The sequence below is a fragment of the Ammospiza caudacuta genome, chromosome 6 (genome assembly GCF_027887145.1).
Source record: "Ammospiza caudacuta isolate bAmmCau1 chromosome 6, bAmmCau1.pri, whole genome shotgun sequence".
Classification (NCBI taxonomy): Eukaryota; Metazoa; Chordata; class Aves; order Passeriformes; family Passerellidae; genus Ammospiza; species Ammospiza caudacuta.
The window spans coordinates 10,143,797-10,169,088 of NC_080598.1; the positions used below are offsets into that span (position 1 = coordinate 10,143,797).

General features: G+C 41.7%; 1 protein-coding gene across 3 annotated transcripts in view; it reads right to left on the reverse strand.

Annotated features, from left to right (window-relative positions):
- Positions 1 to 25,292, reverse strand: part of NAV2 (neuron navigator 2) — a 203,492-nt gene that overhangs the window by 79,634 nt on the left and 98,566 nt on the right. For all 3 annotated transcript variants that reach the window (XM_058807864.1, XM_058807865.1, XM_058807863.1), the window contains 4 exons: positions 24,071 to 24,183; positions 20,780 to 20,888; positions 18,832 to 19,251; positions 5,822 to 5,944 (listed from right to left, as the gene is read on the reverse strand). In XM_058807864.1, coding sequence (XP_058663847.1) covers positions 5,822 to 5,944; positions 18,832 to 19,251; positions 20,780 to 20,888; positions 24,071 to 24,183 — 765 coding nt within the window. The remainder of the gene's footprint in view (positions 1 to 5,821; positions 5,945 to 18,831; positions 19,252 to 20,779; positions 20,889 to 24,070; positions 24,184 to 25,292) is intronic.

Here is a 25,292-nt window from a genome sequence, read left to right on the forward strand (position 1 = left end):
GCAGCGGCTGGAATCACCTGCAATTCCTTCACAGGGAACCTCCACACTCATATCAACGCTCCTGAGAGCCCTGCAGGGGCTGGAATCACCTGCAATTCCTTCACAGGGAACCTCCACACTCATATCAACGCTCCTGAGAGCCCTGCAGGGGCTGGAATCACCTGCAGCTCCTTCACAGGGAACCTCCACACTCATATCAACGCTCCTGAGAGCCCTGCAGGGGCTGGAATCACCCACAATTCCTTCACAAGGAACCTCCACACTCATATCAACGCTCCTGAGAGCCCTGCAGGGGCTGGAATCACCTGCAATTCCTTCACAGGGAACCTCCACACTCATATCAACGCTCCTGAGAGCCCTGCAGTGGCTGGAATCACCCACAATTCCTTCACAGGGAACCTCCACACTCATATCAACGCTCCTGAGAGCCCTGCAGGGGCTGGAATCACCTGCAATTCCTTCACAGGGAACCTCCACACTCATATCAACGCTCCTGAGAGCCCTGCAGGGCAGGGAGATGCAGCAGGGGCAGGACATGATGGGAATTCCACTGCTATTACAAGGCAGGAGTATCTATTTCTACATATTATTATAGCAACTGGGTCCACCTGAAGCTTAAGATACAACTCAGTCATGTTCTAACAATTTAAGATGAAGACTATCCAGTCATTGAGTCTATAGAAACCTATCCCAGAAGCATTTTCTCTGGTTTGCCCCTTTTCTTGTGTATTGTGGTGCCCCTGCTAGAGCAGCAGAATCCAGCAATGATGAGATGGGCAGTGATGGAGGAGTTCTGCTACACTTTCATTTAACTTCAGCTCAATTAAGAAACAAAACTGAAACCACAGCCTTTGAGTTGTCTTATCCTACCATAAAACTACATAAAGGATATCTTAACAAAAATTTCCTTTTTCTTTTCCTTATTTCCTTATTTTCATTGTCTACAATAAATTAGCACATAACCAAAAAAAAGAGGAAATTTGGTGCAGCTTTAAGGAAATTTGATGCAACTTCTTAAGCAATATCCATCAGTACCATGACTGTAATTCTGCTTTCAGTGGAATCTGCCTCCTCCAAAAAGCAGTGACATCTTCTCTCCCCACTTTTCAAACCAGGCCAATATTTCCCCCAACCTGATGACTTGCTTCAGCTTGCTTTTCAGCCCTTCTGAAGCGTGATCCAAATCCCCTTGATTATGAAGGCAATCCAACAATCTCCCTCCACCACCAAGAACTAGCCCATCTTTCAGCAATCTCATCACAGTAGCAGGATTCAAGAAATTAATTTGCAATTAGTGAATTTAAACATATGCCAGACAAAGGGATTTACTCCACAAATGTGAAATACTGTCTACTACCTGAGCCAAGACATAGGAGTAACTTTAATCTGTTTTTACAAAATGCAAAATAGCAGCAAAATACTACTGTTCAGCTATTTTTGAAAGCCATAATTTTTACCATTTGTACTGCACTTAATGACATTCTTATTAATAGCAAAGTATGTGTGCTCTGCATGGAATGTCCTCTGGCTTTCTACTTGGTTTCTGCATCACTTCCAGTTCTTCTTTCCTGTCCATCTCCTGTCCAGGTTCCACAGTGTCCCCCAGGATTATCCAAAGATCTTTCCAAAAGCAGGAAATACTTCTAAAATGCTGACTGCCAGGAAGCAGCTTCAGTACAAACCTGCCTGAGAGTTAACCTGAATGTGGGCTGTTTTTAAGCAAGCTGCGTTCATCAGATGTGACCAGGATACAGACACACTCCTCAAGAGCCAGCTCAGCACTGTTCCTCCTGTTTTACCTGCAGTCCATCCCTGCTGCAGCTGCTGGAAGCACCACGACAACACAATCCACTCCTGACAAGCCATTACAACGAGGAGCTGGGAAAAGCTTCCTGTGGCTCTGTGCATGCAGCCTCAAACAGAACTGTGAAAGGGAAGCAGGCCAAGCCAATCATGCTCAGCAGTAGGTTTTTAAGCACTTCATCTGTGATGGTTTCTAAAAGGTCACAGAGACCCTTCCCTAATAGCATCAAAGTTACTCTTGGCAAGCTCACATTCAGAGTCTCCTGTCCCAGCCACAAGTTTGTGATAAATCAGGTCTGAAGTACCTCCTCTAAATGACAGCTTACACTGGTAAGCACATACAGAAAGATTAATTCAGATCTAATTTACCTATACATTCAAGTTATATATATGAAGGCAAGGATCAGATTTAGTCTCAGATGGAGCAGCTGTGCCTGACAAAGTGAAATCAACTTAAATAATCAAATACAGAATGGAAAAAACAATAGGATATCTATTTCCAACCTTGAAAAAAAAAATCTCAAACGAAATTAAAAAAAACAATCACAAACTAAATAAAAAGTAATTTTAATGCCTTTTTTGATTTAAAATGCCTTTGTTCTAGGCAAACTGAAATTATCTTGAAGTCAAAAGTAAGCTCAGTGTGTTGTGCAATGATTCCATTAACCTTGCAATCAAGCATTAAATTCAGTGCCCTTGTTTGGATTTCCCTGCTGCAGGGGAAAATGCAAGGTCTGTGCTTTACCTTACCAGAGCCAATGAGTAAAACCCTCACAACTAAACTTCTACAACTAATAGCATAAGAAACTAAAAAATTCCTCTGATAACTTTTTAATGATTAACCTCATGCTCACAGGTTGACAGTCTTTCACACTTGTTCTCCCATGCATTCAATAAACATCTGCTTTGAACAAGTTAAATTGAATCTGAATATGTTTTCTGCATGTACCAATAAAGCAACTCAGCACCTCTGCTCACTGCCTCACAGAATGAAGAAAACAATTAGATACTGCACAGTTTTATTCAACTCCTTTTCCTTATGCCCATTTTCACCCCGAAAACACTGGAACTAAGATTAATTTTTTGTTTAAACTGCACATGATGGTAACCCAGCAAGCAAAGAGGAGCTCTTTTTAAATCATTGCCCTACTGTCAGAAACCCCTCATCTCCTGCATAGGTATTATATTCTAAATAGAAAAGACTAAATAATCAAAACAACACATCACAGTGCCACCAGCCCTGGGACCAAGGGTAATTTTTCTGCCATGCAGAGTGTTTATTGTGTGTACAGTCTGTCCCCCTCCAGGTGAACTGAAAGGATGGTTTTCAAAGCTGAAACAAATGACAACCTAGGGATTGCACTTCAGCCCCATTCTAGGTGTTACACATTTAAACACCAATAATCCCTCTTGTCAATGTCCCTCATTAGTGCCTGATGTGTGGCATCTTCAGGAAAGGAGTTCAGCAAACAAGAAGTGTTGCAAGCACAGAAAATATTAGATGGGGGAAGGAACAATGACAGGGATGTATCACTGGCTCTCCAGAAAAGCTGTTACTTAAACAACAATATACTTTATCTTAGACAAATGCTGAATTTTAAACAGATGCTTTTGCTACTGTGGCAATATTGGTTCAGAAGCCACAGCAGCTGAAGAGGATGACACTTGATTCCTCTCCAGCTGCATCACAAGGCACCAACACCCTCACCCATAGGACCAGTGAGTGCTGCTTGGGTTTCAAGCTGCAAATTTCAGAGAGAGAGATGAGCTCCTGGAAAAATCCAGGCATATTTTACAACTGGTAAGCATATGTTGACCTGTAATTCAAACTGAGCTGGGATTCTCTGAGAGGTTTTAGTTCTTTTGTTTACATTTGACATCCTGCTCTTTGCTAATATCGCAAGGACACCAAAGCAGACTTAGTTCTAAACCTTGGCAGATTTAGATTTAGTTTGCTTAGAAATCAAGGCTAGATTCTTTATTACTTGTGTTTCCTTAGTAATATATGCATCACAATGAATACAGTATCAGTAATATCAAGCTCAGTCATGTCCTGAGAATGACTTAGAGATAGCAAAAAGAAAAAAAAACCTGTTAATTCAAAAATTGGTTTGAGCATGCACCTCAGAAGTAATTTTTTATACTTAGAGGCCCCTCATAGAAGAAAAACAATATATGTCACTTACTGCATCAGCAGTAACACTGATCAGGCTATGGAAGGGAAAGAAGCAGCCGTGTGCTGACCTTGTTAAAAACAACGGCATTTAACCCATTTATATCAACATTAATAGAACATTTCACTGGGTTCCTTTGTGACTGCACTCCCATGAATTATGGATTCCCAGTCCTCTAATTCTTGACATTTGGCCTTGACTGTTCACATTGAATCACTGGAATTGGAGGAGAATGAATGGACATGAGAGGGGAACTCAGTCCTTTCTATTTCAAACACTACTGAAACAGGAGTTCAGCACTTTCTAGTGCTGTGTCCCAGCCACAAAAACACTGGGGAGCTTCCAGCAAAGCACTCAGGAGACACAAAACCAGCATTTCTCCCGACACCTCTATGAACACAAAACCTAAAATACTCTGGTGTAAGAGCCTGAGATGAGAGATGATGACTCCAGGCAGCTCTCCAAAATGCTGTTTATTGTGTACAGCAGCCCAGGGCCGTGGGTGACAGAGCCATGCCTACAGCTGTCAGCTCCAGCTGCAGGCAGACCTGGAGACCCTTTAGTTCTGGTTACAATGCATTCTATATTTTTCTTTGCTGAGCATCTTAATACATAATAACCAATCAGCATCATATATAACACCTTTGCTATTATCTATAGCCTATCATAACCATCATTACCATATTATGGTCAATACCATCCAATCACATGAGTTACTATGCTACAGTTTAGGATTAAAGTAGTTTTTCGGTTTTCTTGCAGTGGAAAATTCTTAGACCTTTCTTCTGCTTGCCACAATGGCATGTCTGTTTGCCTATGGTACCTTTCTGCTTTTCCTAAGACCTATTTCTGCTTGGTAAAAACATCTTTTTGTTTGTGGCCAACATATCCTTTGCTCTAATCATAAAACAGAGGAGATTCCCTCCAACTCGACTTCGCCTTTGCTTTCTTAGTGGTGGTGTTACATTTCAGTTAAATGGTTTGCTCTGTCTCACCCCTCGAAAATGCAGGGTTTGTTCCAAGCCTGTGATCCTCCCCTGCAGTATCATGGATCTGCAATCCCATTGGCCCAAGTCTGATTCTGCACCCACTTTGGATCTCCCTGTTAAGCTGTGGGGGGAGACCACAGGGGCTCTCTTGGCCCTTTTCCCCCTTGGCTCTCCCCCTTCTCCCTCAGAAGCCATGCTGCTCCCAGGGCTGGCACCCCCAATAAACCCTCATCTAATGAGCACCCTCAGAGCTGTGTGGAGTCTCCTTGCCTGCCTGCTGCTACCAGTGGGCACACAGCTTAGGGGATCCCCGGGGAGCCCCTGGCCTGCCTCCAAACAAACTGCATCAGTCCAGCAATTGTCAATTTAGACATCTACTGTTCTTCTCTATCAAAACTCGCTTCCACCTCCATTCTGTTCTGCAGGGGGACAGAATATAAGGAAATAAAGATAGTGTAGAAAGTAATCTTAGCCCTAAGGAGTTGCAGCTGGGCCAATTATCAAAGATTAGGAACAGGCACAGCTGTAAGCACTGAGAAGAAGAGTGCTATAAAAGTGTGGGTTGGCTGGATGAGATGGGAACTGGAGTGTGTTGGGTACTTGGTGAAGAAGAAAGAATCAGTGCTCTGAGGAGCTGTCCATGAGAAACGCCAAGAAGGTGTGAAACTTTTGTGATAAGGAGACAACAGTATGGAACCCCTGCAATGACAACACCGTCGTTCTCAGGCTCCACACTCAGAGAACTTTCCACCAAGCACACATATCCGTGAAACTTTCTCGCCAGACTTCCATCTTTCCCACCACCCCGGAGCAGCTCCCGCCCAGGTGCCGAGGGCTGGCGCAGCCCGTCCCTACCTGTCGGCGTCGCCGAGGCGCAGGGCCGTGCCGCGCTGCAGCGTCTCGCGCACCGTGGCCATGCCGTCGGGCAGCCGCGTCAGCCGCCGCGTGTACAGCCCCAGCCCGCCGTCCGTCAGGTACCTGGGGACACAACACCTGCTCAGTGCCACAGCAACAGCTCACACAGCAGCACAGCACCCGCGGCGTCGTTTAGCCGTTTTTAAGTTACACGGAATTAGGAGCAAGCAAAATGTCGTTATTGATTACGTCAGAGTTCTCCACTGTGTTGTGTTCTCCGTTTCACCTTGCACGCTCTCTCATCAGCAAGGCTTGAATTTCAGCATAAATGTGATGAAGGATACTTAAGAAATGTAGGGGGATAGAATGTAAGAAAATAAAGACAGTGTAGAAAGTAATCTTACCCCTAAGGAGTTTCAGCTGTGCCAATTATCAAAGATTAGGAGCAGGCCCGACTTTACCAGGCCACGGCTGTACCCAATGAGAAGAAGAGTGGGGTGGCTGGGTGAGAGGGGAACTGGAGTCTCTTGTCTGCTTTGGGAAGAAGGAGGACTCAGTGCTCTGAGGAGCTGCCCATGAGAAACACCAAGAAGGTGTGAAACTTTTGCAATAAGGAGACAGCAGTATGGAACCCCTGCAACAAGACAGCAACAAAGAAAACCTAACTTTCATTAAGGATACCTATATGGAAGTAATTAAATATTTGTGAGTGCTATCATTAATGATCCCTCCTTGTCCAAAATATACATGGTTTGTACCACTCTGAATTTTTCTGCATGGACTAAAACACAATCAAAATTTCAAAACTTGTACAAGTTATGTGCAAAAATCACATTGACTTAATCCCTAGATTTTGTCAATGAACAATAAACCTAAAGTATTCCACAACTTACAGAAATCATCGTGGATGAAAAGTTTTTTGCAGCCTTCTTAGGCATTAATAAGTGCCAGGTGTACATATGACACCTCAGATATTGCCAAGATAGGACATTTCTTACCTTCTGGCTTAGACAAATGAAAAATTAGTATTAAATTGAATAGAGATGGCAGGAAATGGCATGGAGCGAGCTTGTGTTACCACCATCAGTTCACCAGCTCATGCAGGTGTAGGTGAGCAGCAGTGGCAGCTGGGTGAACACACCATGAAGATGTTCTCACACCTGAGACTGAAACAGCTCCAACAACCCTGGGACTAGGGTCGCTGTTTCCAGCAGAGTGCTGGACAAGCACCATCCCCACAGAGACAGGAGCTGACAGGACTGTATCTCCTCAATCCCTCTGCCACTCTTACAAATCGACAGCAGACCAGAGAATAACATCCAGATACTCAGGACACCTTCCTCTGGCTTAGTAAGCACACAGCTTTCTCTCTGATAGTGAGACACCCCTCACCCACAGCAGGAAAGAAGAGATGCTCCGACTGCAGGCAGCAGTGTCTCTGCTGGCAAGATCTCACTGTGCAAACATGCTTTACCCAACCCAAATTTAACTCCTACATTTACAAAAATGGGATGGTGAGCAGTTGGGAAGCCTTGCCCAATCTGCTGCTTAGCACTGCACTTCAGTGTATAAATCTGTACAGAGCCATCCCAGCAGAAACCAGAGGAATCTCTGTAGAGTCTAACAAAGAGGTTGCCATGCCCATCAAGTCAGACACGGGACTATTCTCCATCCAGCAAATCCGTAGGGATTCTCCCAACCCATAAACAAAGATTGTAAAAACACAAGGAGGAGTTGCACTGTAGCAGGTACAATTTGCCTTAGGTTTGGAATTCTAACTTGTGTTTGACAGTTTATAAATACTTTATCATGGAAGAATACGTTTTTTCCTTAAGCTACTAAAATAAAGGGGACGAAGACAAAAATGGCTTCAGACCATAGTGTTATACAAACATGCAAAGAGTATTTTGCAAAAACATCTAATGTACATGCACTAATTGGTTTACTGCAGCTACTTGTCTGCACACGAAACAAGTTTCTGTATGAACACTCTTTGCACGTGTGCTGGAAAACGCAGCTTCTGGCTTTGCTGTCACATTCCTGGCATGTTGGTCCTTTGATAAAAAAGATCTGTTACAGCTGAAATAGATTGTTTTTCATACCTATCACTCAGAACATGTGGAAATTAATGTAGTCCTTCTAAGAGTTAGCCGTGCTGAAATCAATGCCTTCTCACCAGAATCAGCATGTTTCATCTTCTCCACAGAAGCCCAGCAAGCTAAAAGATTAGAGTAACACTGCAGTAGCTCAAATTGAAACTGGGCTCAAGCACTGACAAATCTCACGTGAGCCAATGGAACCTGGATGGCTTTAGCACCTCTGACAACTAGATCATGACACTTTTCTAAACAAGTCCATTGTTTAGGGCTGTGAAAAAGCACAGCCATAAACAATGACTTTTACCCCAATACTAATAAGACAAGTTTCTTACATGCCAAAACAACACAGGATAGACTTCTGTATTTTGAAACAGGCTTGTGTAATCACAGTTTGAAAGCTTTATATCTTTTTTTTGTTTCACACAATATCCTCTACCCAGGAATGTTTAATTCAGAAAAGATGCCAAAACCAATGATGCCTGAAGTCCTGCATGCAACAGCAAGGTGAAGGAAGAAGGAAAGGCACTAACCTCTGAAGTCTGTGGAGAAAAACATATTTAAAATAAATGAAAAAAACCCCTTGTAATTATCCATTGTTTAGCAGAGAGGAGATTCAAAGCTCCTGGTGCCACAATCCTCCAGCCATTGCTTTCATTTCCTTCCTCTCCATCCCTTCAAACTTCACCTGTCTTGGCTTTAAGAAACTGACTTTCCCTTATGAAGACATTATTATTGCTGCAGATTTTTGCTTTATGGGAAGGAAGAATGTAATGAGGGCACATTTTCCTAACAAAAAAATCTTCCAATGTTTTACTCAGTGGGAAACAAGACCAAGGAAATACTATCCTGTATATAACTGTAACAGTACTCATTTATTGGAATTTATTGTCCTATCACATCCACACAATGTGGAAGCCAAGAATATTGGCCTCTCCTCTACAATGACACATTGCAGTTCAAACAACTGTATTAGACATTAGACCTAAGCGTAATTTATCTAACATTTCATATTAAAAATCATTACAAAATTTACACTACAAGCCTTGCTAGCTTCATGACTGCTAAGAATTCTGCAAGCACATTCAGTGAAAAACAAACAGAAGTATTCTTTTACCTGCCCCAAAATATGAAAAATTTTAAATAAATGATCTAAGGAAAAATATAGTATCCAGACTCTGACTTTTATAGAGATAGGTAATTTGTACAAAAAATTTAATCTCACAGATGCTTTATGAATGGTACCAACAGCCAGGGAGGAATGAATGCCTTTAATGAAGCTCAATATAATAATATTTAATAAATGGACAGTGAAACAGTGATGAGGTTGGTTAAAAGTAGTTTCTGATCTTTCCAGGAATTAATGTACAAACACCCATCACTATAGCTTAGCTCTTCATCAGCAAGGGAAAAAAACCCAACCAAATTTCTGTCAATATGAAAAGACTCAGGTTAAACAAGAGCAGTATTATGCATTTCTAACATACAATTAGGAATTCTAGACCACTTTCTAGGTGACATTTTTTTCTTATTAGAAAGTGGCTCCCTGCCGTGCATTACAGGCATAAAGCAATTTACTTTGGACAACCTGGACCTTTAAGCTTCTCTTTTCTTTAGCCAAATACATCCTTTCTACGCCTCTCAAATTTTGAGTGCCATAACAAGCCCTTCCAAGTGTAATATTTTTAGGGTATTTCTGCTGCTGAAGTGATTTATTCCCCCTTCCTGAAAGGCACACTGAGGAAGCAGGAATGGGTCATGCCAAGGATCAGCAAAATCCAGTGGTCTGAATCACTTGACTCCTGTCTGCACTCCCTGCTTACTGACAGATGCAGCCAGCCAACAGCTCACTTACTTTTATGGTCAGACAACTCTAGCACTTCATATATATTAATTTCACTCCTTCATGCATGAATATGAATTTTCCAAGTTTGAAAACAAACAGCCAAGGGAAACGCATTCTTTATTTAAGGATTAGGAAAAGAAGGAGCAGCAGGTAAATCAGCAATAGATAACAGACCAGGCAAGCCTACCCTGCCCTGCTCTGGATCCTGTAGCCCCATAATCCCAATCCCACAAGCAGGAGAACAGCAACATGCCTCAAATGGGACCTGACTGGCAGCTCAGGCTCTCCTACCTTCACCTTGCTGCCCTGGATTACAGGCTAGTGAGGAAAAAGCTGCCCAGGTGTCTCCTGGGCAGAGGACTTGCCCAGCAGCCCAAGAGCTTGAACCTTTAAGAAACAAAAAGCTTGAGCGAATTAATTCATATATCAACATCGGCTTTGACAGGAGGAAATGTTCTCTTAGTGATGTAGCAGTAACACTGTTATCCTTAATGCTTTCCTTTAAATCTCCATTTTCACTAGGCTTCATCTGTCTCGTCATTACAGTCAGTTAAACGAGATCAAGAGGCTTAACGAGCTTTGAGTATCAAAGAACAGCTCTGACTTTGCCAGTGCTAAAAATCCACAGCACAGAATTCCCCAGTGCTGTTTCTGAAATACGCTGGATGGGATCAAAACCATCCTGTTATTGCAACTATATGTCCTAAATCCGACTTTAAAAGAAATGCTGCCCCAGCAGCTGGATGATGGCAACTACAAATGTCTCAGTTTAGTATCAATTTGATACTGCATTTTTCATGTAACACTGACATGAGACCATAGGGGCTTTTCCCATGTTTATATCCCCCAAAGTCTTTCCAATCACTATTCTTGCCTGACTTGAGTCAGTACTTGGTAAGTACTTGATCTCTCTAGCCAAAGGGTTGGACACAGACACTGTCCACAAGCCTGTGGTTGGTTTAAATTCCATTATTGATCCTGTGAATTTCAACAAGAACATTCAGGAACAGGATTAGGTCCTGAGCTTGCAGGTAGGGATGCCAATACAATGCCTTAATCCCTAATATTGACTGTAATATTACAGTTCAGATTCATAGAAAGGCAAACTTATTGCTCATTTAATAAAATTGAATTTATATTTAAGGTAGCCTATAATTTATAAATTAATAGACTTTTACCCATAATCACTAACTATTTAAAATTAACAAACTAATGAATGAGCTATGAATTGTTTTGCAGATGCTTAACCCAAATATGGAGTAAGACCTGAACAAATTACTTGCAGACTCAAAAATCCTAATCACTGCTGGAAAGGAGGAGATACCTGTTCTAACAACAGGTAAGACAGGCAAAATGAGAATATGCAAAACTTAATAAGTATATATTAGTTTCATAGTTTATTTAGAGAAACCTCGCACATGTAAATCACCAATAGTGATTTGGTGCTGCTTATTCTGTCTAGAAGCAAAACAAGTTCATCTCATTAACTACTTAATGCTCAGACCTTTTTCCATGAGAAAAATGAAGAGAAATCTGCAGAAATAAGTGGCTTCTGTGAAATCAATACTCTTCTGTCTGGAGATATATTAAAGCTGCCTGGCACATAAGTCCTTCAGCAGCCATCAAATAACAGTTTTTGGGCACCACTGGCCAAGGCTATTTTTTTTTCTATGTCTCTTAGCTTCACACGGTCAGCAGGCAAGGAATTCCAAGGACAGTGCAGCCTGATAGGGAGTTGGGTGGCTGCTGCTCCTCCACATCCATCCCCACATTCAGAACAGCTTCTGACAGAGCTTTGGAAGAAACCAGCTTTGTGTGGAATGAGCAGTCTTAGATACCCACAGTCAAAGAGAAGCTGTCAATACTTAATATTGGACTGAAAGGAAGTGTCTCTCCCATGGCTGCAGCCATTCCTGCTCCAGAGGACAGTCTCCAGTGCATGATCCTCTTCCCATCACTCACTCCATCTGTCAGCCAAGGGCACCCTCACCACAAACTCACCTTCCCCTCAAGGAGGAGGCCTGCTCCGCCACAGCTTTTAAAACTCCTTTTAAAATCCAGTCAGCCCAGACAGCCTGGGCTGGAGTGAGACTGGGAAACAAGACAAGAGGCCAAGTCCTTTCAGGTGTGCAAATGCCACTCTGGACCCCAGCAGAACACGGGTGCAAACTCACACCCAGCAAGCAGCTGAAGGCCACCAGAACCAGGCAGCTGTTCAATGGGTTTCTGCACATGCCAATTTGGATTTCAATGCCTAAATTCTTTCTCAGAGTCCATTTCAATGAAAAGCACAGAACTAAGCTACAGAATAAGTGGTGCATTTTCCACCTCCCTCTTCAGTTCTGTTCAGGAGAGGAATGACCTGTGACCAAACAGGATTAAGGAGGGGGTGCAGCTTCTCTAGAGGTTCTCAGCAGTGTCAACAGCAGAGCAAGAGCAGCTCCACAGAGACTGTGGATTATTCCCTCCTGCCCACTCTCTCCCTGCAGATGTTTCACACCAACACAGTGTGAATGACTGCATCCCCCTCTGCTGGCTAGCCCCAGACTGGGACCCTATTTTGTCCCTTAGAAGCTGTCCCTTCACTCAAATTACAACAACCTGGTGGCACTGATGCAGCAGTTCAAACACTGCTGAGGTGTTTCTTACAGAAAAAAAGCCCAAAATGGGATAACTGCTATTAAATGGTATTTTGGTAATTGTTAACAGCAGGTCAGTGTGTAGAAGTAAGCAAAAATAGAACACCACAACTATTGCATTCACTGTCTTGATTAACACTACATACAACCTAACATGGGTATTTTACCATTATACTGGAAAAAAAGGCTGATGTACAAGGTTATAACTCACAGGCCTACATTGTCTTCCTATGCTGAATCACACAGCAAGAAAGGTTCTTTGAGAGCTGTGATCTGAAATATGCCTTGAGATAAATGATAAACACTGTCTTATTGATGAAGCTGACACAAGAACTATTCCTGAGTGAGTGCAATATTTAAGAACACTTAAAACACTGTACAAAATTAATAACATTGAATATGCTTGTGCAATATCATACTCCTGTCTCCTGCAAAGAACTGCAAGTACAGTTCTTGGAATAAGAATACTATATTTAAACATCTGCCATAATTTTTTTCTTTTCATTTTTACAGCACCAAGTCATCTCTGACTTTATAGCAACCTTGTTTGCTATAAAGTCAGAAGTTAATGTTTCCTTATTCCATTTCATGAAAGTCAAACTTTTGAGTTTGCTTGCTCAACCCCTTTATTATTGGTATTAATTATCCTTTTACCATATATAGATACTATTCTGCAATGTTGAAAAGATCACAATGTAGAAATAGTCAGCCCTAGCGAGAAGAAAGGCAGTTCAAATAAACACTGCTCAAACACAGAAGAAAAATAACATAAACCTCCTAATGAGTCTTAGACATGTTGAAGTGCTAGAGCCATAAAAGGAATGCAGTTTCACTCATCCACTGCATTCAGATGAAAGCTTATCACTAAAACCGTATCATTTACAGAGCAGTGTCCAGTAAATGACTAATGCACAGTAACCCAAAGTGTACAGAAAAAATACAGTGGTAATAACTATGCAAAGATATAGGTCAGAAAAGCCTAGAGACAGAGCATTGAACAATGCACAGGGCACCCAAATTCCCACCCAGACCAAGATTAGAACAGGCACCCCTGATTTCCAGCCAGCCACGAGTTACCTGGAGCAGGAACCACTCCTGCTGCAGACAGCTTAGAAGGAAGGGAAAGGGTTTCCCTCACTTGCTGTTACCAACAACAAATTCTCATTAGCAGCAAACTGCAGAGTCCTCCTCCTCCTCCTGTGAAACCTCAGCCCTGGGGGAGGTCTGTTATACCACCTGTGACCCTGACATCTACAGAAAATGCGTCACTGTCTCACTTTTAAATATGACAAAACCATGGAACCGCTGCAAGAATCCTACAAATGCCAACTACACTTCAGCATTCTGTCAAATCAGTCCCCAACTTCAGCTCGTTTTTGCCTCCCAACAGATGTAACTCCTAAATGTAAGCTACTTCAGAACTCTCCTTCAATGATGGCTGTGGTCCACGAAGGGCACAGTGCTTCTGGATGAGTCTGAGAGCTGAGCAGAAGCAGGGGCAGAGTCTGAGTCCCCAGCTCAAAGTGGGCTGTTCTCCTTTTAGCATCCTTCATGCAAGTTCCAAATCCAACTGCTTCCACGGCTTGTTAAACAATCCCCAGGGAGAACAAAGGCTTGAATAAACAAGAAGCAATCATAACCCTATGAGGATTGTGCATGCAAACACATTAAGAGGTTATGGAAACAGAGATGTGGGATGGGAATATATCACCACCAAATCATCAAATATGGGGAGATTAATAAAATAGTAAAATGTATCCCCCAACAACAACCACTGCATCCACAGGAGGTGGCTGCAAGAAGAATTTTAGCACAGTGCCCTGACCATTGTTAGAACACAGCTGGAACAGCCATGCTTCTGCAAAAAATGATTTTGACAAAGGCGTGTCTGCAGACCCAAAGTCATTTCCTGAGAAAACTTGTGACCAGCACTAATTACTATATCCACACTGTTAATTCTGCATAGAAAGCTGCACACTTCAGGTGATGAAAACAGGCACAGAGGATTAATCAAATGAAAAGAAAATAATTACAAAAGGCTCTTTTTTAGGATCAACAGCCCTGTTGTTGCATTCCAATAAGAGATATAAAGGAAATTAACTCTACATCTCATTAGAGAAAACTAGGGCTAAGGAGACAAAAAAAAGGTAGGATTATGTATGTTAGTAGCCAGAGGGGGACTGAAGTGGACAAAAGCCTTCTGAACAATTGCAAAAGATCCATGAGAATTAACATCCTCCACCTGGGACAATCTTTGGGGTGAGAGGGGAGGCAATAGTGGGCTCTGAGGCGCCACCTTCCAACGAGGCTCTGAGCCTCCAGCTCAGCCAGCCACCAAAGGAGTGGGCTGGGGGCTCACTCCCCAGCTCACACAAATCCTGCTCCTGTCACTGGGTTATGTTTCAGACCCTGCAAAAAGGCAGCTTCTTACCTTTGATCCACCCCCTGGAGACTTGCTTAGTTTAAGAGCTGTCCTCTGTGCCTTTGGCAAAGATTCCCTTCCTTAACCCTAAGAAAGCAATCCTGGTGTCTGCCAGAGCTCTGCTTGAGCAGACTCATTAAGGGAGGCCAAATGAAGCTTCCCATGACCCAGTACATTTCAGAGAAAGCACCAGGATCACAGGGCTAAACTAGTTTTTCTTGGCCATTGGATTTATTTTGGCTGTAACAAATATTTTGGCTTCCTTCCCTATCAGTTTGCCAATGAAAACACAGATCCAAGGTTTTCAGACTCCGGGATTGTAGCAATTCTGAAAAATGACAAAGTGAAACACATACCAGCTAATAAAGAGCTATTCATGCTCTAAATACCCTCTTGTGCTGCTCTGCACAGAGTGTAGCTGGGCTTCTGGAAATGCTGAGCCTGTTTGCCCTACCACTGATCTTGGTGATTTGTTCTGCAGCAAGTCACACGGATGCTTTCTCTACAAGCAACCTCTCTGACTTCTAAGCAGTTTGTTACTCCTCTCCCACAAAAACACAATACCATCCTATTTTTTTCTTACTATTTGAATTAAACACACACTGGGGAACCTAACTTACAGAAAAGGCTACCAAACATCTGCTCACACTGGAGATGGCAACCCAGTGTCATTAGGGGTCACCTAATGAAAGGTAACAACCTTGTTTTTTATCCTTCTCCATTAATATTGGAATGCTGTTATTGCAATTTAATACTGCAATATTCCCTTCTCACATCATTACCATCCATAGACTGCAACCTCAGGCTTGTGGGGCTGCTTGCAGCAAGGCTCCCTCCAAACGCCCACGAGTGCAGCAAGCAGAGGAACCCCACACTGCCCATCTCCAAACCCTGTCCACAACCTGGAAATGGAGCTGATCTTTCCAACAACGGATTTTCCTACAATACCAACTGGAAATTAGTCACTGACTCCAACAGTGCTATATGAATTGACAAATCAACTCACACTATTTAGCAAAACAGACTTCTGTAGCTAAAGGCAAAAGATGTGGAAAAGAAAAACTTACTTGTATGCATTTCTTGTCCTAAGAACCTTTAATTGAGATCTCATTTATCAGTTACTTTTACATGAGTAAAAAGTGAAAAGTATCTCACTCCTTCAAAAACTAGTGGGGAAAAAAGAGTCAGATCCTCAATTAAAGATATCCCAGCACTCAAGGCCAGGAGTGAGGTAGGGCAGAGTATATGACTTTTCTGCTATGTTAATCATTCTGGGTACATAACTCCCTGCTTTGGTGACAGAGGTACCAACTGGCAAAACCATTTTCTTGCCCAGAGTCTAAACACCACTCTTGTACTTTCAGACTATGGAGACTCCGAATTTTTACCCTGCAGGATGACCAGGCCCAGAAAAGGAAATGATACACAGAGATGAGTGAAGGTACAGATTTCTCTGCCTAAATAATTCATAAATTTGACAGCTTTTCTACTCTTTCCTTTACCTGGAATGTGAATTTTATACACTGAGTAAAGGTCTGCAAAGACTGGGGCTCCTCTCTGAGCAGCAGAAGTCTGAGCTGACATAGTTCTGCCAGGGGTAATTCTCAAATACCACTCAAGGTGTTTTATAGAAACCACTGTGCTACTTAGAATGCACTTTCCTCGCTTCCAGACCAAAACTACAGCCACAAATTTAAACAAAATTCATAGTGCAGAGGAAAAGCAGTAACTGTTCCTACAAAAAACATTACAAAATCCAGGTGAAAGTTGATGTATATGAGGAAATCACAAGGTGCTTTAGAGATTTGATGCATTATTAATGCAGTAACAGCTACTGGTGTTTTATCTGAAACAGAATTTCACACTGATTTTTGCATCAGCTACTTTACTATATGCTTCCCTAATGAAGCATATAAAGAAGGTGTCTGACTTCTCAAAAAGTGTGAAAATATCCAAATATTCATAATGGGCAGAATTAATGGAAGGTTCCAGATGGTGGAACTGAACTGTTCAGTTAATGACAAAGCAGCAGCTGGATTCCTGTAAGAGATATTATGTCTTTTAAAAAAGCAAACAGCACTAGAAATGTTACTAATAAAAAAAATTACAAAAAAGCAAAAGATGCAAAATGGTCAGTCGGGACTGCCACAAAAAAAACCTAAATCAAACCAACAAACAAACAAAAAAAACCCCAAAAACAAACTCCACAGAAACAAAGAAATAAACAAAAAAACCCCATCAAACCAAACAAGAAAAAACAAAACACCAAACCATTTAAATTTCAAAGATAATTTTAAACATCAATCCAATGCTTGAGCTAAGAAAAAATGACTTTTATATTAGGAACTGAAAGTAGACGAATTGAAAACTGACATTGGAGCAAAGAACAAATGCTTTTTTCACTCAAGACAGAGATAAAATGCTGATGTAAAACCTTGTTAATAACTGTCTATCACTTCATATTTCTGCACACTGACTTGTTCTTTAAACATTTTCTTGCTCGTACTACTATTCTACCCAGCACAGAGATGCCAACTCATTTTCTTCCAGCAACCTAGTCTGTCAGAGCTGAGGCAGCAAGGGAGTTCAGCTAAGTACAAAACGTGCCTCACTCCCTCCATCTCCTGGGCACGGATCAACGTTGCAACCACTGCGAGTCTTGACTCTGGAAAACGTTTCATCACATGCCTGAATAGCTTCACATCTCGGGATACTTTCTTAACATGGACTTAAAAACTCGAATTTTGTTCAAATCCCTCTGTGATAACGGGCTGTCTCGCCAAAGGCCTATTAAAATCAGTAGAATACCTTTGGTGCTGGCTTTTATTTCTCGAAATAATCACGGAAATAAAGAGCAATAAACAGAACAGAAGAGTTGGTGGGTTTGCTGGGGTCCCCAGAACAAGGTGAGAGATGAGAATATGACTCCATGTTCTCAGAAGGCTGATTGATTATTTTATGTACTTATATTAAAGAATGCTATACTAAAACTATACTAGAGAAAGAGAGAAGGATATAGACAGAAGGCGTAACAAGAATGATAATAAAAACTCATGACTGACTCCTCAGAGTCCAACACAGCTGATGGTGATTGGTCATTGAGTAAAAACAATTCACATGGAACCAATCAAAGATGTGCCTTTTGGGTAAACCATCTCCTGACCACATTCCAAGGCAGCAAACACAGGAGAAGCAAATGAGAGAATATTAGTATATAATATTAAGCAAATTTTAGTATTATATAATATTAACCAAATGAGATAATATTTTCTCTGAGGCTTCTCATCTTCCTGGGAGAAGCAAATGAGAGACTATTATTATTTAATATTAAGCAAATTTTTTAGATAATATGATTATATAATACATATAGATATATGTATTATATATCTATAGATATAACAGATAATATTATTATATAATATTAACCAAATGAGATATTACATATTATGAGACATTTTCTCTAAGGCTTCTCATCTTCCTAGGAGAAGCAAATGAGATAATATTATTATATAATATTAACCAAATGACATAATATTATAATATAATAGATATAGAAATATCTATTGTATATTTATCGATATAATACATATTATTATATAATATTAATAAAATTTTATATACAATATTATATAATTCATATAGATATATCTATTATATATCTATTGATATTGTACATATTATTACATAATATTAAGCAAATTTTAATATTATATAAAGTTAACCATATGAGATAATAACATAATATAATAGATATAGATGCATCTATTATATATCTATAGATATAATACATAATATTATTATATAATATTAAGCAAATGAGATAATATTATTATATAATATTAAGCAAATATTAATATTCTATAATGTTAAGCAAACGATATAATATTCTATATTAGGAGATAATATTTTCTCTGAGGTCTCTCACCTTCCCGGGAGAAGAAACCCTGGTGAAGGGACTTTTCAGAGCGCACGGCAGTGACAAAGAGCCGCGAGAAGCGCGAACTCACCCGCTGGTGATGTCGTCGGCGCGGATGTTCTTGCCCAGCACGTCGCCGTCGCTCATGTAGCCGGTGGCGTCCATGGCGACGCCCTCGAGGTCGATGTCGTCGGCGGCCTTGTCGGCGATGTCCACGTGGCAGAGGCCGCTGCCGCGCGTGGCCAGCTGCCGCCGCAGCGGCGCGGGGTACAGGTAGCGCGCGGCGCCCGGCTCGGCGCTGCCGAAGCGGCCGGCGCTGCCCCGCGGCGGGTAGGCGCTGCCCGCGGAGGGCAGGTAGGCGCTGCCCGGGGACGGCGCGTCGCCCGCCTGCAGCCGCGGGCTGGACTGGCCCAGCCGCCACGACAGCGGCGTCGGCCGCCCCGTCAGGCTGAGGATGCTGCGGCCGCTGATCTCGGTGGTGACATTGGTGTCAAACGTGGTCTCCAAGGTGCTTGAAGGGAGAGATGGGGATAAAATCCATTAGCATTTATATGTTTCCAATCCTGTACTGCTTTAGTGTATAACTCTAAACTCCATATAAAGTTAGTTGACTGACTTCACATTTTGGTCTAATTTTATTGTAGTTATTGTTATTGTAGTTGTTAGCATTGTTTTCGGGCTAATCAAGCGCATGGTTTACAAGCAAACTTCAAGCTCATCTTCCCCTCCTGAAGTCTACCATTTGGAAGCCCTGAGTGCTCCAATGGGTGACATGGAAGCCTCAGTGGAAAACACTGACCCTCCTGAAAAGCAGGAACCAATTTACCAACTGTGGTTTGGCAAGCATTCTGCGCCACAATCCCAGTCCTCTTCTTTAAACAAAACAACGGGGAGATGTTGCGGTGTTATGTCATAGTTTGCCTCATGGTTTGAAATTTGCAAATAAAACCAGCTTTGGGAGTTCATCTTTGCAAGCTCTGCTTCAGTTTCAGACAAAAAGACAAAACACAAAGTGTTCCCCCAGTAAACTCATGTAGGGCTGGGGCACATAAGGCACCAAGCATTAGGTAGGACCCTGACTTCACTCTGGGCCAAACATAAAAAAACAAAAGCTTATTCTCCCCAACTTCCTGTTCAACACTGCAGAGATCTAACTCACATAATGTTTAAATGTAATAGCAATCTTTGTTTATCTCCAGCATATTTTAAATATTGCTGAAGATTTCCAAATGCTGCTTTACAAAAAAAAAACAAAAAACAGTTACATTCAGGAGATGACTAACAATATTAGAAGAACTTGTTTGCCTGAAGTTTGGTCAGGAATTTAAGTTATGCACTTGATAATATGGGTCAAGCACAGTTCACCTCTTATTTAAACAAAATATTACACACGGGGAGAGAGGTGTAATGCACTGAAGTTACTCAATAGTAAAAAGAAACATTTTAAACTGTAACTTATATTCAAACATCACCTCACACATTTAACAAGATGTGACTATTCTTGACCTTTGAGTCACTACACACCCCATCCCATCACTTCTATTTCTCTTCATACATCTCAGTAACTAGCAAACATTATTCAAATTCTGTGCATTAAAGACAAAAATTACAAAATCAGTACCTCCCAATGTCAGTGTTAATAATTTTTCTAAGGATGCAGCCCAGGTGTAAGAGATGTAAAGTAGCAGAATTCACAGAATCACTGGGCTGGAAGAGACCTCCAAGATCAAGTCCAACCCAGCCCCAACACCTCAATTAAACCCTGGCACCCAGTTCCACATGCAGTCTGTTTTTAAACACATCCAGGGATGGTGACTCCACCACCTCCCTGGGCAGACCATTCCAGTACTTTACCACTCTTTCTGTAAAAAACTTCTCCTAATATCCAACCTGTATTTCCCTTGACGCAGCTTCAGACTGTGTCCTCCTGTTCTGTCAGTGCTGCCTGAGAAAGAGCCCAGCCCCACCTGAGCAGAGCCATCTTTCAGGAGCTGCAGAGAGTGGTTTTCATTGTGTGAGGAGCCCAGAGGTGCCCTTACCTATGGGTGAGCTGGGTTCCCCGCAGGCTGGACATGGTTTCCTCCAGGTTCTGCCGCAGGTCAGCGATGTTCTTCACCGTGCGCAGCCGACGCGTCTCTGGGTCCTCCCCTGCAGGAAAGGAAGCCAGGAGTGAGGAGCAGGCAGGAACAGAACTGAGCTGCTCTCCATGCCTCACTCAATTGCACTTTCTTCTGACCTTCTAAGCTGGTTTGATTGAGATTCCATTCCCCTTGGCAGGCACCTGCCGTCATCACATCCTGACACCAAAATGGGCCCTGCAGGGTTACCCTCATTGCTGCCTCTGAGATATTGCTGACCCAGTTCAAATTCTGGTTAACTTTCAACCTCATTAGAACACACACTCCATCAATACCACCCTTTCCATCTCATATATTGATGCAATTAACATTAACCTGACACAGGCAATTTCTCCAATGCTGTGTTTTCACTAGATCTTCTTTGTCCTACAGTAACAGCTTTCCACAAACTAAACTGTGCTGACTCCATGCTGAGTGATGTTTCAGGTAAAAGAACAAAAGGTTTTGCTTGTCAACATAACACAGTTACTGTTCCTAAAATGTGCTACATGACACAAAGTTGGGGGATGACTTAGTTTTCACAGCATTAGAAATCCTGTTCTTTAAGTACTTTATTCTAAACACATTCATGTCCTGCTCCTTAAAAGTAGAGGTTATGTACACAAAAAATAAAGTCTTCCTACTTTTTCAGCATAATTTCATTTTATCAAATTAATAATTTAATTAGTGCTTCAGCATAATTTATTTACGTACTCTCAGCTGTCAATTCAGAAATGCTTTGGTCGCTACCTCAGCTGAGCTTTATAGAGTTAAATCCTCTAGGAGGCTAAAGAGTGAATTTCTAGTAGTGCCAGCCTATTCTTTGTAAGCTGAAAGCTGGAACAGTGAACCTCCAAAAAACTGTCACAAAGCTTCTGTTGGGCACAGAAGGAAATTATTTCATTCTAAAGGGTTTACAACCCATGACTAAAGAAAATACTACCGTAAATGTAAAACTTTTCACATTTTGTACCAGCCTTCTCTGTACGTGAGATGCATTTCTGAGCTGCTAGGATGCTGGGCACCCACACAACTGCTAGTTTAGATGGATATCTATATATTACACACATCAGGAATGTGAAGAACCAGATAAAAAAAGCTGATGTTGGAACTTTCTACATTCTCTGCTTTAAATTTCATGTTTCTAAAAGATGTCATGTTGGTGGCAGATAAAATCCCACTCACACACTCTTGCCTGTGCTACAAAACCACTGACCAAAGTGCTTAGTGCCCATGTGAGCATTTTTCTTTTAGTCAGTCTCTACTCTGGGAAATCACCTCCTTGAGTTACAATTCACTTAAGCCAGAGGGTCAAACAATTATGGTCTGGCTGGACTGAAAACATCCACCTAACAAGACTGATCACTTTAGCCAGTGGGTCTCTGGGACAGAAAACATTTTCTATACTCATGGATCTACATATTTTTGTAGTAAAAACCATAAAATATTTATAGGCCTTCAGCTTAACAAATGTCACAGTGCTCTTTTACAGATCATTTCTCTCACATATGTGAAGGCAAATGGTAGGTAACTTCTTAGGAAAACACACAGGAGACAAACTACAGCAATTTCTACTGAGATCACTCTTATGCCTAAATTGATACCAAATTTTCACTTAAATGCCATTCCACTGCTTAAATTGAAAGTATACTTTAGAGACAGATATTGGACAGTTGGCCCCTAGAGTTCAATTCTGAAATCACTTAGCTCCTCACGAGCAGGCAGCATCCTTAAACAATTCTGCTTCCATTTTTCCCCACTTATGCTCTCTGTTGTTTTATATGTGCTGTTAAATCAACAGCTATGCTTTGTATTTCTTGTAATTAATTTTGGCTGAGGGACTATTTGTTTAGTTTGCTCTGTTTCCCCCAAGGCCCCTCCATGCATGCTGCTGTCTGGTCTGGCTGTGCACAGCTGGGGTTTGCATCTCCCTTGTTTGAGTTTTTCAGCTGTCTTCTGCCTCTGGATCCCAAGACGTACATATTCTAGTTGAGTAATAGTTTGTACTTACAAAACATCTGTCATTAAAGACTGGATACCTTTTGTGATCTAGAAACACTTCTCAGTTTGCAGGCTGAAAACAGTCAAAATGATGATTAAGAGGCAATGCTGAAAAAGTTTAAGCAGCTGGACGTTGTGTTTCTTACTTGCAACTCTCATATTTAAATATGAACCCAAAAACGTTCTCAGGGATTTTATCCCTTGTGCCTTAATCCACCTATGTATAAATTGTACACACAGGTATGTTCACTTAGGCATTCCTGCAGCCCTTTTCCCCTCCAGTGACTCTGCCTTTGCCATCAGCACACAGGTAGCATTGACAGAATATACAATGCAGTATGAAATGGATCTCATTGTGAAACCTTTAGCCACACCACTTTTCCAAGGAGGGCATTTGGTTTCAAACCCCACATTAAACTGGGGGACACCAAGACTAAGCAGATGGAAAGAAACCTGAGAAATTCTACAGATGAGATATCCTGCAATAGCACACAGTAAGAAAAGTCATAGATATTGCTGAAATGGGGACAGGAGGAGATCAGACTGTGACTTTACAAACACATTTTAGATCACATTAGTAGAATCTAGTATATTCTAACCAAATGTGGTTGCTGAAAATCACTTTGTTATATTGGTAAGCTTAATTTATTTTTTTAACGAGCATATACTTACAGTAGCAGGAATTCTACATAAATATACCAGCTACTTTCTAAATTAGACTACTCATATTCTAGCCACAACCAGCTTCAGCTTCTGTGTGGTGGACACAATAGAGTGTAGTTGGATTTTGGTGCCCTATTGCTGCAAAGGGAGTTTCTCAAATTGATCAGATTCATATGAGTGACAGTAAGATTCCTCCAAACCAAAACATCAAGTAAATGAACACAGTCTGTTCTGTAAGCTCCAAAATGAAGTTTTTAAAATCAAACAATGCTTGAGAATGCTTAGGATTCTTATAGTAGCTTAATCCTAATAAATACTGCACATCTCATTAAGCAGGAAGAATTCTTGGTGATTTCATGAAATTTGGGGTGCACACCTGTGCTGAACTTAAGCATCCAGAGTTCAAATTATTGACACCCAGTTCACTGCTGAAGAGCTGACAGAAATAGAGTTATTAAGAACAAAAGCAGTAGGAATAAAATCAACTTGCTCTAGCCCATTCTTGTTTAACCAAACCACAGCCAGTAATGGTCATGCTGCAGGACTCACCTGAGAGGTCCTCGAGGGCAGGCTGGGCAGTTTTGACATAAAGAGCAGAATCCATGCTGACCCCTCCTGTGCTGGCCTCGGCTGTCACGTTCCCTTCATTGCCTGTCTGAGATCTGGAAAGCAAAACCAAACAGGGATGTGCAGCCACTCTCCATCCAAAGTGCCTCAAGGATAACAACGAGTGCACCTGCCCTCAGCCACTCTGTCCCACTCCTCAGAACACACCAGCAGACTGGCTTTACATAATTCATTAGTCCCATGTTGAATTATGTCCTAGAAATGGAAACAAGCACTCAGCTGTAAAAAATAAAAAATTCATAGTCGAAGATAGGCTTCGCAGCTCGTCAGGTCGGGTCTTAAAACACTTGGATTTCCATATGTTCCTTAATTATCAATAACATCAGTTGTTGTGGCTAATCTGAACCTCTCCAATAAAGTATGTATTGCATGAAGATATAGCAGGGAAGATGTGATGTCATGTTACTCTCCTGCTAGGTTCTCTTCAACATCACTTCCATTTTGAGAGAAATGACTGGGCAAAACCAACTTCAAACTCCAATTTATTGTCTGATATTATGGCTGCCAGGTAATGAAAGGTGATGTAAGGATTTCCTGCCAGATTTAAGTAAGATATTGTGACTCATTTCACTGTCCAAGTCGTGCTGTGTTGTGCTCACAGAGCCACACCAACAGGCAGCTGGAAGTTCTGCCCCAAGGGTAAGTGCTGCTGTAAAAAGGTAAAGACACAGTGGGGAATGACTATTGCAATGCTCCTAATTTCACCTGACTCTTGTAGCAGGATGCTGTGCCTGGAGAGGGGGTAAAACCAACTGGAACGATGCCCAATTTACAGAGCTGTCTGGGGCAGAGGGAGAAGGGGCCTTTTGCTGCTTTTGGTGTGGAATAACCCTGAAACCAGCCTGACTCATCAAGGGCAGAGCTCAACCTCCCCACAGGGAGGGGAAGATGGGGCAGACCTGGTAAAGCACCTGAGAAAGGAACCAACAATGACACCACTGATAACTGGAGATGGCACAGCTGGCCAGGACACGCATGGCTGATGTCAGTTTGTACTAGAAAAGGCCAGGACACACAGGACTGATGTCGTTTTGTACTAGAAAAGCCCAGGACACACATGGCTGATGTCAGTTTCTATTAGAAAAGCTCAGGACTACCATGACTGATGTCATTTTGTACTAGAAAAGCTCAGGACACACACAAC